Source organism: Rosa chinensis, chromosome 3 (genome assembly GCF_002994745.2).
Source record: "Rosa chinensis cultivar Old Blush chromosome 3, RchiOBHm-V2, whole genome shotgun sequence".
Taxonomy (NCBI): Eukaryota; Viridiplantae; Streptophyta; class Magnoliopsida; order Rosales; family Rosaceae; genus Rosa; species Rosa chinensis.
Window position 1 is genome coordinate 33,304,537 of NC_037090.1, and position 14,724 is coordinate 33,319,260.

Below are 14,724 nucleotides of genomic sequence, written 5' to 3' on the forward strand. Positions count from 1 at the left end.
AGAGCAACGGTAGTTGTCATCAGCACAACAAAATCATTTTTCTACACGGGTGGTTGAGAACTTGGTAGCGGTGGACTGGTTGATGAGGATCTTATCCTCTTATTCTCAGTTAGTTATTGCTACGCTGGTTTGATTTTTATTTTTTGTTTTTTCTTTTTCTTCTTTTTATTAGAATTAATGACATGCATTAATGCAACAATAAAGACACCATACCGAACATATCATAGCTGTAAATATATACCTGATATGCAAATATGTACTGTAGAATTATTCATAATTCAATATATTGATATACATTACAAGAAATATACTTCAAGTCAATATGACAATTACTAGGCCACGAGCATGTGACAATTACGTACTAGTCTTTGGGAGATAAATTCGCCATTACCCCTCGATTATTTCACCTTCAGCACTCTGTTTCTAGCTAATAACTATATAAATACACACATAAGCAGTTGATCATTGGTTTTGTCTTAGTTTTTTTTTTTTTTTTTGGTCAAATAGTTCATTCATTAATAGAAACATACTACAAATGTAGATGTAGATGTACACAATGAAGCAAGGGTCTTAGGCCTAGAAGCCCAGTAGAAAATAACAAACCGAGGCCCAAATGCTCAACAACAATAACCAGGAAGACCCTAGATCTAAAATCACATAGCACTGCCTCCGGGAGACCAGCCGCCATGGAGAGAGGTACAAATTAACTGCTCCAGGTCTCTGCTAGTACTGGGGATTCACTCCAGGTTTCTGCGCACAATCCTAGTATATGCTGTGGTCTGACTTGCTAATGCCAATTTTCCACCGTTTTTCGTTTTTGGATACTACACTTCTCAAGTGCTTGGCCTTGAGAACAAAGCCTTCTACTTTCGAATCGCATTTCACATTGAAGGAAGAGGCGGGAAGCTGGTCTAAATCCTTGTTTTGTGTTACCCACTCGATCAGTTCTTCGGCACCGTAAAAGTCACCTTTGTCAAGGGTGCCCACTGACGGGGAACTTGAACTACTACCTGTTTTTGCATTTTCAGTTGCAACATGACAATCATACTTGGTAGTTCTGCAGGTCAATAATGTGCCTTCTGTAATGAGTAGCATGCTATGTAGTGGATCTCCCATTTGTAAAACCTCGGTGCCCTTGTCATGCATCACTGGCTTTAGATAGCCACATAACATTTTCAACACACGTTTATCCATCCTTGCAAGCTTCGGTACCTATCGAATATAAGATCGCCGAATTATTAGCTATACATGTCATGTCATATTTATCAACAAATTAAGCGTTCATTAGCCTAGGATTTTTTAGGGATGCAAAAGAACTCAAAAATGTTCTTGCAATTCAAGAATCATGTATGCAAACAAGTCTGCGGTGTAGGGAGAGAGAGAGATTTCGGACATACTTTCTTTAGCAGTTTCAAGCCCAGGAAACGCTTTAGACACGTTTGGGTATGCGTCGGAAGAATAGAGATTAGATTCTTAGGATCAGTATCTTTGTTCTCTTCCAGTTTTTGCTCTATGTTCTTCATAATTTTTTTCTTCAAATCGTCTGGAAGCTCATTTCTGTCCATCCATCCTGAATACTTCTCTTTCAATTGTATCTTGTTTCTTTCATCCTCCCGTCTTTGAGTTTCCCATCTTTGAGTTTCCCGTCTTTGAATTTCCATGGACATAAATATCTGTTTCACCAGAAACGATTAATTAGCTCTATTAGCTGCTTAAATCTAGCTTAACTACACGTATGAAAACACCATAAAGGAAATCATGATGTGTGTATTCAAGTTGAACACATCTACATAAAGATACAGTACGAATAGAGAGATTTATGACCAACCTGTACATTTCCAAGGAGATATAGAAATAGTAGCAAGCCAATGACAGAAATAAAAACTGCAAAGCAATTTTCCCACACATAGGTGCTTGTTTCGAGATTTGTGCCAAAATTACTGCAAAAAGCCAGAAGTAATATTAACAACGAACTAGTGTGCACACAAACTATATTTGGAGCTCAAGAAAAAGGAAATTAGTTTGTATGGATAAAAAAGAAAAGAAAAGGAAATTAGTTAATTAAATATTTGAGATTATCCATCTATGACTAGACCACGGTTATTTATCTAGTCATCAGGTTATTAAAGAATTCATAGTCATTCACTTTTAGATTTAATATCAAGCGTTGAAACTAAATCAATACACTTTCAGTGTTTTAATCACAACCATTGATTTTAAAATGGTTCATGAAGGCAAATTATTTGATCATCAGATAACGGGATGAAAACCACCATATTCGACCATTGCGAGAGACATTACAGTAAAAGAATAAAAGTTCAAACTTATTGTAAAACAATAGTTGACTTTCCGTGCATATAAGCAAACCTTAGATTACGTAATCCCCACCAAAAAGAGTAAGATAACTTCTTTCCGAAAGGTATATTCCCTGTGATACCATTTTTGAGGGAATCCAAAAATATTCCAAAATCAGAAGGGGCCTTAGCATTCTCTTCAGCACTTATACAGCAAAATTGATTAAGGAATGTGACATTTCTTGCAGCAGTATTGTGAACCTCGCAGTATAAGGTACTCATACATTCTTCAACATCTGTACTATTAAATACGCATGCCCAATGCCAACAAGAAGTTTCTCGTTGAATAGAAAAAAATACCAAAAAGCTCCAAGGACCTAAAAGACAGTGCACAAATTATTTGCTGATCATATTATTAATAAATACGGAAAACTCATGTAGCTATATGAAAAACAAAAAGATAATTCAACTATGTAGGGGTATTTCAACAGTGGGGAGATGTATTATAGCAACCAACAAACCTCGAAAATAAGAATCCGTCAATTTTGAAAAATTAATCAAATCTTTCCCAAGTCAGCAATTTTAGTGTAAAATATATATATATATATATATATATATATATGTACAGATCCTATCCAGAGTGGAGCTCCGCTTTGAAAATTCATATGTGAAGTTTGAGTTTTAGGTCACTTTTCGGTCGCATATCCACATCTCGACCGTTCAGTTTTTAGGTACTAGTGTATAGATCGTCTCTGCAAATTTTTAGCCAAAATGATGATAGTTAAGGCATTGATAATTGTCTTAAAGTTAGTACGGTTCAGGTTGACAGATTCAGTCCATCCATTAGTTTAATCGAGTTAAATACCTTAACGATCATCAATTTGGCTGAAAATTTGCTGAGATGATCTATACATTAGTACCTAAAAACTGAACGGTCGAGATGTGGATATGCGACCAAAAAGTGACCCAAAACTCAAACTTCACACATTAATTTCAAAGCGGAGCTCCGCTCTGGATAAAATCCATATATATATATATATATATATATATATATATATATATATTCATCGAGTCCTAGTTTGCAAACTAAAGATTAATAAAATGAAACTTACATGACTTGCAAGGATATATAGAAAAAAGTTAAACAGAGCTTTAGCCCATATTCCAGTAGTTTGTCTGAGTTTCTGAGATGATAGGTAAATTCGATAGATCCTTGGTAGATATTGAGCTAGAAGAAAGCCATTCAGAATCTTTCTACCTTGCAAGTATCCATGGCCTCTCATTTTGAAGAAGACAAATACTAGAAGCAGCTAGAAAGAATAAATAATTTTGGTCAGATTTCTAAACCTATATATCTAGCTACTTATTAATTAAACTAGCTATTTAAAATAATTGGATTAACTCAAATTATGATCTGCTTACTTGTGGCATGGGAACTTACTTGTGGCATGGGAAAAACAGCTAAAATGCTGGTTAGCGTAGAGCGCCATGCTAGCTTCCCAGCAACAAATTTAGCAAATGGAATTATCACCGCTGCCAATTCAGACTTTTTTCCTTTGTGTTCTTTGTAGGCAGCGTTAATGGCTTTGCAAACATGATATATGATATTCACTACGAAAGTGACATCAGTAAGCGATCGCAAAATGAGAGCTATAGTCCTCAACTCTTTGTCTTCTGAAAGGCACTTTTCTTCTTCATCTATGATTGGAATGTACAAGAACAATGGGTCTAATGAGACTGCAATCACACATGCAATTATGAACATCTTATTCCAGAATGAAATTGAAAGAAGCGTTCCTTTCAATTTTTCTTTTGTTGAAACTGCATCTCGATCTCCACTCGAGGGATCTAGCGGTTGCGCCTCGACATCTACACTATTATTAAGAGAAAATGCTTTGTTAGCTAAAATTGAAAATTTTAACAGATTTAACCCTAAAAGATTAAATTTAATAAATTAAATCACAAGGATAAATATGGCAATTATAAAATAGATTTTTATTGAGAAAATTAAAAAAAAAAAAAAGATTCCACAACCCCCATTTTTCTCTCCCATAATTTTCTCTCTGCGATAACTACCAATGAATCTATTTATTCTGCAATAACTACCCACTTTTTTTTTTTTTAAATGAAAATTTTTCGTGCACATGAAGAGCATGTGATTGCAGACTAATTTCTTTTATGTGATGCTCTACATTTTTATGTTTGTATTGGTATAAAACTATAAATTAAGTCAATAGTCAATAGTATGACTTTAGAGCATTAATTCCTCTTCTTAAAGTCTATATCCTCAATCTTAATAAACTCATGTACGTAGCAAAAAGAAAAACCTACTGCCCAGAAAATTTTTATTAGTTAATGATAATGGTAAAAATCTGCTGTCGATAGTCATAATTATAAAAATAAAAATTTGCTTGCAAGGGAAAATCAAATATTACTACATATCTGGCTCATAAAATAAACGGTAACCAGACATACAAACATAAAATCATGATACCCAAAAAAATAACGAGGAAAAGATACTAACCTCATCATAGGGACATCATTGGGTACCTGCTTGTTAGACATGCATATATGTTGCATAGGATAGGACTCCGGAAGATAGTCCTGAGAAATTACTGAAAATATGGAAACTGCAGGTGGTTATAGCCTGAACCTTAATATATGTATCACATATATAGTAAATTCATGAAGTTTGAGCGAGGATGGAGAAGGGGAACCTCTGGAGATCGAGAAGCAGATAGCAGGAGAACGTACGTACGGCCGAAACAAAATTCTGGTTGGTGGAACTTTGGTAACAATTTCAATATGGGAAATGAAAACCGAATGGCTAGTAAGAAGTAGAACCAATATGGACAAATTGGTTAGATTCAATTATATAGAAAAAGACTTTCACCAAGTGCAGCTCACAGCATATATCACAAGCGACACTGACAGGGAGCCCAAGCAAACAACTCTATTCCCCAAAGTAACCTTGCGTTTTTTTTTTTTTAAAGTCAGCTGAATTATTTGAGTGTTTTTTTAGTCGGCCGAAATGTGGAATTATACATATTTTTTTTCAATTAAAAAGAGCTAAATTACACAAAAATAAAATTTATTCTTTATTTTAATTTTATTAATAAAAAAGTCAAGTTTAAGATTAATTTTTATTTTTATTTTTATAATTAGAAGATTATACAATTAAGAGTAATAAATATTTAAAAAGTTATATTTGTTTAAGAAAAACTGAAACTGAGAGAGAATTGAGTCGTACTTTCATGAGTTTCATTGATAATAGAGGCTCTTTATATAAAGGATTACAAGATATAGAATCAGAGTTGTACAAGGAAAGATAATCGTACAATTAATCGGATATCTATGAATATCTCCGAAAATATCTCTAATTCAAACCCTATTACAACTAGGTCAAGTAACTTAGAGTTTGAATCAGACACATATTCTGGATTTACTTGAACACTCCCCCTTATGTCGTCCAAACGTGGTGCTCCTCTTGTTGCCTCATTAAAAACCTTATCGAGTAACCAAAACCTTGTGGGACAAAAATAACCTCGATCAAAGGAAAACGAGCACAACACACCCTTCACGTTTCGAGACTATATATGTAGACATCTCCCCTTGATGACAACAGTCATGGGAGTTCGGATAACTTCCGTAGACGATGCTACCAACACATTTCTCGAAAGTGAAATTTAGGCAATGACTTAGTGAGCAAGTCTGCCATACTATCCTCAGATCGAACCTAGTTCACTTTGATCTTGAGGAGAGTCTGTTGTTGCTGATTATGCTTGGTGTTGTCGCTTTTGATGTAACCTTGCTTCATTCATTCAAAACAAGCAGCATTATCCTAAATGCTCGTAGGCCCATCTGTGGTAGACTTCAAATAACAATTGTTCGAACATGCATAATTATGAATCTAATCCATATACATTCACGAACCACTTCATGAAGAGCAATAATCTCTGCATTGTTCGAAGAAGTAGCGACTAGGGTCTGTTCTGTAGACCTCCAAGATATTGCGGTCTTACCCATGGTGAACACTTAACCAGTTTGGAAATGACTTTTGTGTGGGTCAGAGAGATACCCAACATCAACAAAACCTTCCAAAACACATATCATTTTGGGATGGGGATAGAGGACGCAAACTAGTGTTGGCGGAGTTCTTGGTATGTGATGAGTCCGAATCCATTGTCTCTCTGTAGGGATAGAATAAGCTCATATCAATCATACATCTCAAGTACCAAAAGATATCTATTACACCAATCCAATGGTATTGTGTTGGCGCAAAACTATATTTAGCTAACAAGTTCATGACAAATGAGATGTCCGGTCTATTGAGCTAAGTACAATAATGTGCCTATTGTACTTAAGTAAGGACTTCTGCCTCAAGCACATCTTCGTCATCATCCTTTGGATGAAGAGGACCATTTTCAGGATCAAGACTACGGACGACCATGGGGGTGTTTGAAGGCTTGACCTTGTCAAAATGCCTAAGCATCTATCAACACAATGCTCAAGTTCCAAACCGAGACATAATCGTGTTCTCCCAAGATCTTTCATCTCAAACTCGGATTTTAAGTGTTCAGCGGTTTCCCTTAACTCTTTAAAGGCTTCCAATGAAGATCATGTCCAACATAAACCTCGATAGAATCAGAAACTTGTTATGGAAACGCGTGGGCATATCCCTTCCCAATCAAGTAGTCACTTTAGTGAGTTTCAACCTCATTGTAAACGCGCTCCATGGTCTAAAGCCACTTGGCTTGGGTAAATGAAGTTCACCATGAATCTTCATGTATATTCCGTATCTAGATCCCCATAGAGATACGTAGTAACCTCATTTGTAAGCTGCATGTTCAGTTATTCGGAAACTACCAAACTGACAGGGTAGTGGAGTGCAATGACATCCATTACGAGAGAATATGTCTCATCTTAGTCGATTACAGGGCATTTTGTGAGAAGTCTTCTGCCATAAGGTGAGATTACCATCTCTTTTTCTCATTACACTGTCTAACGAAGACCCATTAGTCAATAGATTTTTATGTTGGGAAGTGTTGGCATCATTGACTCGAACACGTTCCTCTTTGTCAGAGAATCTAACTTAACCTGGATTGCATCTTTCCATTTAGACCAAATCTCTCTACATTGGCATTTATTCATCAACGGAGCGTGGTTCGATATCATCAGACTCAACAAACTCATGCGTAACGAAATGCGCGATTACATCATCAATTATGATGGAGTTTCTATCCCACATCTTATGTACACTATTGTAATTTTCAAAGAGCTCTATATTCTCAAGAATAGGTTCTGATGTTGAGGCGTTCCCCAATGATAACCATAATTTGGAAGATTATCATGAGACAGATTTTGAGTGTCGACGATCCAAGGATTGGGTTGTGCCAAAGTATCCTTCCAACGTACGGGCCTCCAACGCATCCTAGTTGGGGCCATGGCCTGTAACGCCAGAGTGCTACTCTCTATGGTGTTGGCACCATGGTTACCTCCGTGCAGGGTGGCGCTATATCCTCTCGTAGGGACGTCCATCATTACAGCCATGTTTGCAGCAGATATGTGTGATCTCGTCACTTTAGTGAGGATCGAGATGAGACATAGTAGGGACAGACCACGACAATTCTTGTCGTTCCTGTTGAACATTCGTGTTTTTATCTCTCCCTAACGACGGGAATACTGTCTCATCAAAGTGACAATATGCAAATCTAGCGGTAAGGAGTTCGCCTAGCAAGGGCATTAAATGGCGGACGATTGTTGGAGTCTCAAATCCAACTTAGTTGCCCATTCGTCTGTAAGGACCCATCATAGTACGTTGTGGCGGCGCAATTGGCACATAAATGGGACACTAAAATATGCGTAAGTACAATGCTGGTACCCAATCACTAGCTATAATGCAGAGGTAGATTGAGTGGCAGTGGGTCGTAGACAAATTAGCATAGCTACATGCGATATTGCATCACCCCAATCAGATATAAGGAGATTAGTGCGCATTATCAATGTCCGGACTACCATCGTAGTCATTTCGGCGAGACCATTTGGGTGTGTACATGGGAATTTGATGTCCAACATCAGTCCCAATGCAATAACCATCGAAAGTCTTTGATATAAACTCTCTGGCATTGTCAAATCCAATTGACTGAATAGGATGATCTAGGGAGTGAGCATGTTGTCATATGATATGTGCTAGAAGTGTTGCATAAACAGCATTACAAGTGGACAATGACATAACATGTGACCAGCGTGTTTGCGTGTCAACCAACATCATGAGATATTTTAAACGTCCGCAAGTTGGTTGAACCAGTTCACAGAATCCCCAAGGACTCTATGTAAGAACAGAATGAAAATTTTCATATCCTTTGCATAAGATAGTCTCAGTCCTAATTTCCCTAAGGAACACACTTTGTGAAATAAGCGAGAGGCATTATAAGCAATCAATAAGGATTTTGGTTGGGTTTGAGCGTTTGAAACGCTATTTGAAGCAAAGTAGGTGATTGCAGCATCACCTAGGGTGCCATCACCATGATGGAAGCCATCTATGGCGTCATAGATAGAGACTGTGCTAGCCCTAGGCTAGTGGTGGACGGCGGTTGTGCCAGAAGCGGTCACACTTAGTTTAGGAATCAACTTTTGATTCATGCTTCATTTCGCTCGAAAGAATGGATGTCCATGTGAAGTCTTTAATAGACGGATCATTATGACTAGGATGACCTATCCTGTTGTGACAAAGCCAATACGTGTCTAAATCTAAGAGATCTTCTCTCATAGTTTTATTGGATTTAATAGATTGAATAGTGACATAGAGTCCACTAGAGAGACACATAAACTTCTCTATGATGCGCCTTTGTTCACAATCATTAGAGGTATTGCAAAGGAACTCATTGTCGTTCTCTACATGTGTTTTCGCATGGAATCCGTTGCTTGAATAGCTCAATAGGGTTCAATTCTCCCTAAGAGCGTAGAGAGTTTTTGTGACGGTAATCAAGATGCCATTGGGCAAGCGAAATTTGGGCCATTCCATATCCTCGAACTAATTATGGCCCAGCCATCGTAGGCACAATGTCATATGCTCACAATCAAAATGGAGTCAATGAAAAGAACTCAAAATTTTATTCATAAACCAATAGAGTACATCATTGTCTCTTAACCATTAAAAGAATCTAATCTAAATGCTAGTTAATGAAAAACAAAGGTTGTTGTTTGACTTCTTTCGATAATTCCAAAATAAATATGACCAGGTGAGTAGAGAGATGTCGGTGGAGCAAAACTCGCTTAAGTACCACTTATCTCAAAAGCTTCCTAGACATCATACTCATTTTGGTTAAGCCTATGTGAAGAAAAACTAAACCAATGGTATTTACTACAAAGTATATGGCAATTGCCTATTACATCTCTTAGAGAAATAAAGACTTAAACAGAATTGGAGATCTATTGATCCCAGCCAGATTTGAAGTCTTCAACCCTTCACTTTAGATCATCTTTTTAATCTTCTTGTTCCACATAGTGAGCTTCTTTTGCTTCACAATATGCTTTGTAGGCAGTGACAATTTTTTCACAAGCTCTACAAATATGTGCCCAATGACCGGATAATCCACGTCGAGAACATACATCTCTGTGCTTAAACTCCATTGATTGAGACGCTTTGAGAGAGTCATTTGGATGGCTCTTAGTGTTGGTGGTGCCACCAACATGGCCAGAGGCGTTGCCTCCCACTCTCTTTCCACGTTGACCTCTTCGGTTCCGTGTTCGCCTATTTTGGCGGTTACCTTCCTCATTAGATCGAGAATATGGACCAAAACATTCAGAATTGTCCCTATATTTAGGGTTTCACTCTTGGAGCCCTCTCTCAGGGGCGCGATTATAATTGGACTCCGGAATATACTTTGTTCCCACGGGTTTCGAAGTATAGTTCTTCACAAGGATATTGTCATGCTTTTCAGCGACATTCATAGCTCCAATAACCTCATGAAACCTTGTGATCTGTCCTGCAATAACATCAATTCGATAGTTTTTTGCAACCATCAAAGTAGAGACGGGGAAGGTAGAAAGAGTCCTCTCAATCAACATCGAATTTGTGATATCTTTTACACAGAATTCCATTAAGGATTTAATGTGAAGTACTTCCGAGTTGTAGTCAATAACTGACTTGAAATCACAGAAGCAGAGGCTATGCCATCTCACTTCTGGTTCGGGAAGCAAGGAGTCACGGACGTTGCCAAATTTTTCTTCGAGTGAGACCCACAGCTTTCTGGGGTCTTGTTCATTCATATACTTGTAATGGAGCGAACCATCCATATGACGAGTCATTAGGATGAATGTTTTCACCTTATTTGCCTCCAAGGCTTAAGCTTGCTCAACAGTTAGCACGTCCTTGCTAGGCTTGAGAATCGTATCCAGGATTCCATTGGCCTTGAGATGCTGGCAGACATCATGAACCCACTTGTGATATCCAGAGCCAGTTGTTCCTAATGGAGCGAAGTCCAGTTTATTCATGTTACTCATCCTGAAAGAGAAAAAGAAAAAGGGTTAGTTTCAGAGCAAAAAAAGCTACCACGAAAACATATAAAATTTCTGAGCGTGGTCGCTCCCAAGAAATTATGAATTTCCGAGAGTAATCACTTCCAAGAAATTAGGGATTTCTAAGCATAGTCGCTTTCCAAGAAATCTGATTCCAAGAGGTGTTAGATTAGATCGAAACAACGATATAAGTAGTCGATCATAAATTCTCTACAAACTCTAAGTTTGGAGATCAAGCTCCATGCTTGGAGTGAGCATGAACCCGCACAATTTGGCTTTTTGGTCTCCCCTATGAAGAAGAAGAAGGGGGGGGGGGGGGGGGGGGCGGGGTAGAAGAATAGAGTTTGCAAGTCCTCGAGAAAAAGAAGAGAAATTGAATAAAAACTCAAAAACGGGAACTTTTAGTAAAAATTACCTCGAAATAGGTCGCTGGAAAAGTCACCGGAGCTGACGTGGTAGTAGGCCAGGTGCGTCAATGAGCCGAGCCTCGTCTGTGGGCCGCGCTACCTTTTTTTTTTCCCCCCCTTCTTTCTGCGAACTGGGCTTCTGGGCTTCGGGCCTCTCCTTCCCACTTGGGCTGCTATCTTTTCTTTTTCTGTTTTTGTTTTTCTCGCTGGTGGAGTTGCTGCCTGTCCGGTCACATTGTGGCCGATTTCTGGAGAGGTGATCCTTGTTCCTGGATCCTGGGATCAGTTTGGCGATGGTGGCCAAGTTTGATGATGAAAGGCTGTCTAGAAGCTTGTGAATCAGGCAGGAATCCCCATTTTTTCTTGTTGCAGGGTTGGTTTGATACTTCAGGTGGCCGGTTCGGTGGTTTTCCTGCTAGTTCCCGTGGTTCCGCCGTTGGTTCTAGAATTCTGAGATTGAGGGCTTCAATATATGCGGCGGTGGTGGCTAGGGTTTGAAGGCTATGAATTTAGGGTTAGAACTCGTGCTGATAACGTGTTAAGGAAAACTGAAGTTGGGAGATAAATGAGTCGTACTTTCATTGATAATAGGGACCTCTTTGTATAGAGGATTACAAGACATAGAATCAGAGTTGTACATGAAAAGATAATCGTATAATTAATCGGATATCTATGAATATCTCCGAGAATATTTCTAATTCAAACCCTATTACAAGTAGGTCAAGTAACCTAGAGTTTGAGCTAAACACATATTCTGCATTTACTTGAACAATATTTACACTTTTCATTTATTAAATAATTTATATGTGTTACAGTTTTGTATGTGCAGATGGTAATATTTGAAAGAAAAAAAATTCTGGATCATCTTGATTTTTTCTTCAAATTTATGTTTCAGAATATATATATATATATATATATATATATATATATATTGAATAAAGTCTAAAGCTAGAATGGTCATTACATACCATTCCCTTGCCATCTATAGACATGCAAAAAGTTATGGCGGTACCACAGAGTACATAGGAACATGTCCACACATTAAACATTTAGTGCTCACTTAATCCTAACAAGCCTATTAAACTATGAACTACAAACATAGTACATCGTCTCACTACAAACATAAAGAACAAAAGTGTGATTAGCTAGGTCAATTCCCCTGGATCCCAAATACAAAACCCAATAGAGAAGAAGCCCATCAACCGAGTCTAGCTTAGAATTGATAGGCCCACTGCCAAACCCTCCTCTGTTTAGGCCTGAAAATGGCTTTGGGCTTCCAATTAGGGTGAAAATTAGGTACCCAAACTAATGTGGACTCCCAAATTGAATTAGGCCCCAAAATGGAATTGGGCCTCAAAACTGATTTTGGCACCAAAACTCCATCTTCATCATCTTGCCTTCGGTCATCCACCAGTCGTGCCCCTACCACACTCGATCGGAGAGCTATGCCTTCTGCTGCCCCCCCCCCCTGAGACAGGATGCCTTTGATCACTGTCATAGTGCGGTGGAAGCCTCTTTTGCTCCATTCCAAACCGACTCCGAGCCACCAAGCTAGCCACCTATGGCCGGTAAAACTAGAGATCCACTTTGAGCCCATCCCTTAATCAGCATGCCTCTCATAGCAAACGAAACTAACATTGATTCAGATTGAGAGATTCTTCTAACTCACCACTTTGTGACGCGCCGGCGCTGCCATCAAGTCAGCCCACACAATTTCGGATAAACTCCCCAAACTCTTCGCTGCCCTCCCTGCCAGAACAACAAAAATATGGAGGTGAAGATTTGGTTCTAAACCACGTTGGATCGAACCACACTGGATCGAGATCGACCTCTACCTCTTGATGACTGCACATCCATTTGATGAAGCATTGCCTCCATACTCATTCTTTCCAACAATAGCCTAAGCCATATGTGCAATTTCAGTAGCCCCCCTTTAGACCTCAAACAACCGATCTGGATCAAACTTGATTAAGCAAGAAGCAGAAACCGTGAAAGTCCCAAGCACTTGGCTTTGTTGGGTAATCACCGAGAAACATCAGCATTGAAGGGCTGAGATTGGACGACGGGTAGTTGAGAGGGTTCCTCCACTTAGAAGGGGGACCAACATCGGTTGCTATGGTTGAAGGACGAAGCACAGATGGCTAGGTTTCGGGAGCCAAAGCATTTTTATTAATCTCTATTCAAAATGAGTGCTTCAATTCATACCTCCATATTTGATAGGTAGACCTCCAAAAAAATTGATAACCTGTTTTATTCCATTTTGCCCCTCCAAAAAAAAAAAAAAGAAGGTAAAAATTAAAAGAATAAAAAAAAAAAACCATAACCAAGACTGTCATTTTTCATTTCTTCTTCTTCCCCGCTCTTACAGATTTTCTCATCTCTCTCTCTCTCTCTCTCTCTCTCTCTCTCTCTCTTGGTTGAATTGTTATTTTTCCAATTAATTTTATTTAGGAGTTGAGATTTGAGATTAAAGGATGGGGTTTTGGTTTTAAATTTGGGAAATTCTCCCTTTCGTATAGAAAGGGTAAAGTGTGTTGTAAGGGTCTATATATTTGATATCTCGATCCTTTTCTACTTTATCAAGTTTTATACCATATGTATTCTGCTATATGGTTTTAGCAATTGCAAATTGCAATCCTACAATTGTCATATAATTCAAGTCTGCAAGGAAGCATCCTCCAAACTTGAAAATATAATTGGCATAAACAATTAAATACTAGCTTCCCATAAATCACAAAGACACAAACAGTGAGAGAGAGAGAGAGAGAGAGAGAGAGAGAGAGAGAGAAACAAAGAGAGGAATACGTGAAGGAGAATCAGAGAGCAGAAGATAGCCGAAAATGGAAGACAACTCGCTAGTTTTTATTTTTCTCTTCCAATTTTTTGGAGGGGCATTATGGGATATAAATGTTTACAAAAATTTGAGGAGGTCTACATGCTAAATGTGAAGGTATGAATAGAAGAACTCATTCAAAATATTGTTTTAGAAGTCCTATCAACTATACATAAGTATTGATATTTTTATGTCCCATATTTTTACATACATTTTTCATTACATATCGTTTTGAACACGTATGTATTGAATTTTATAATTTGTCATTTCCATATTTTATGACCCAATTTTTCAATAAAAGTTACCGACTTATTCACCTACGTATTCTTGACGTTTAATTCTCATTCCAAATATAACTAACGTAGTCTACACGAATTATTAAGTACTTACAGTCATACTATACACGTGGACAACTTATATTTGATAACTTAGAGGACATGTGTTGTTGTACATTCACATGTAGGCGGACTTGGCCCTGTTATCATGATATAGTAATATGAGTTTTACAATTAAAATCAATTGGTAGTGGTTGGTTGGAGATCCAATTTTTATAAACAATTATTTATAAGGATTTGGTTCTCCAACCTTTAGACTTGTTTATAAGGATGCGAGTCCTTCCAATGGTTGGTTATGAGGCTCAAATAACTTTATTACGGTATCAGAGTCAAGT

At 37.9% G+C, this 14,724-nt stretch overlaps 1 protein-coding gene across 1 annotated transcript; it reads right to left on the bottom strand.

The window, feature by feature from the left end:
- Positions 1-519: 519 nt before the first annotated feature.
- LOC112194960 (cyclic nucleotide-gated ion channel 1) lies at positions 520-4,892 on the bottom strand. The gene is given in 9 exon segments (XM_040517224.1): positions 520-997; positions 1,049-1,212; positions 1,398-1,673; positions 1,829-1,940; positions 2,368-2,644; positions 2,647-2,671; positions 3,407-3,604; positions 3,736-4,168; positions 4,819-4,892. Coding segments are annotated over 9 exon segments (1,776 nt in total). The 5' UTR covers positions 4,875-4,892; the 3' UTR covers positions 520-762.
- Positions 4,893-14,724: the final 9,832 nt, after the last annotated feature.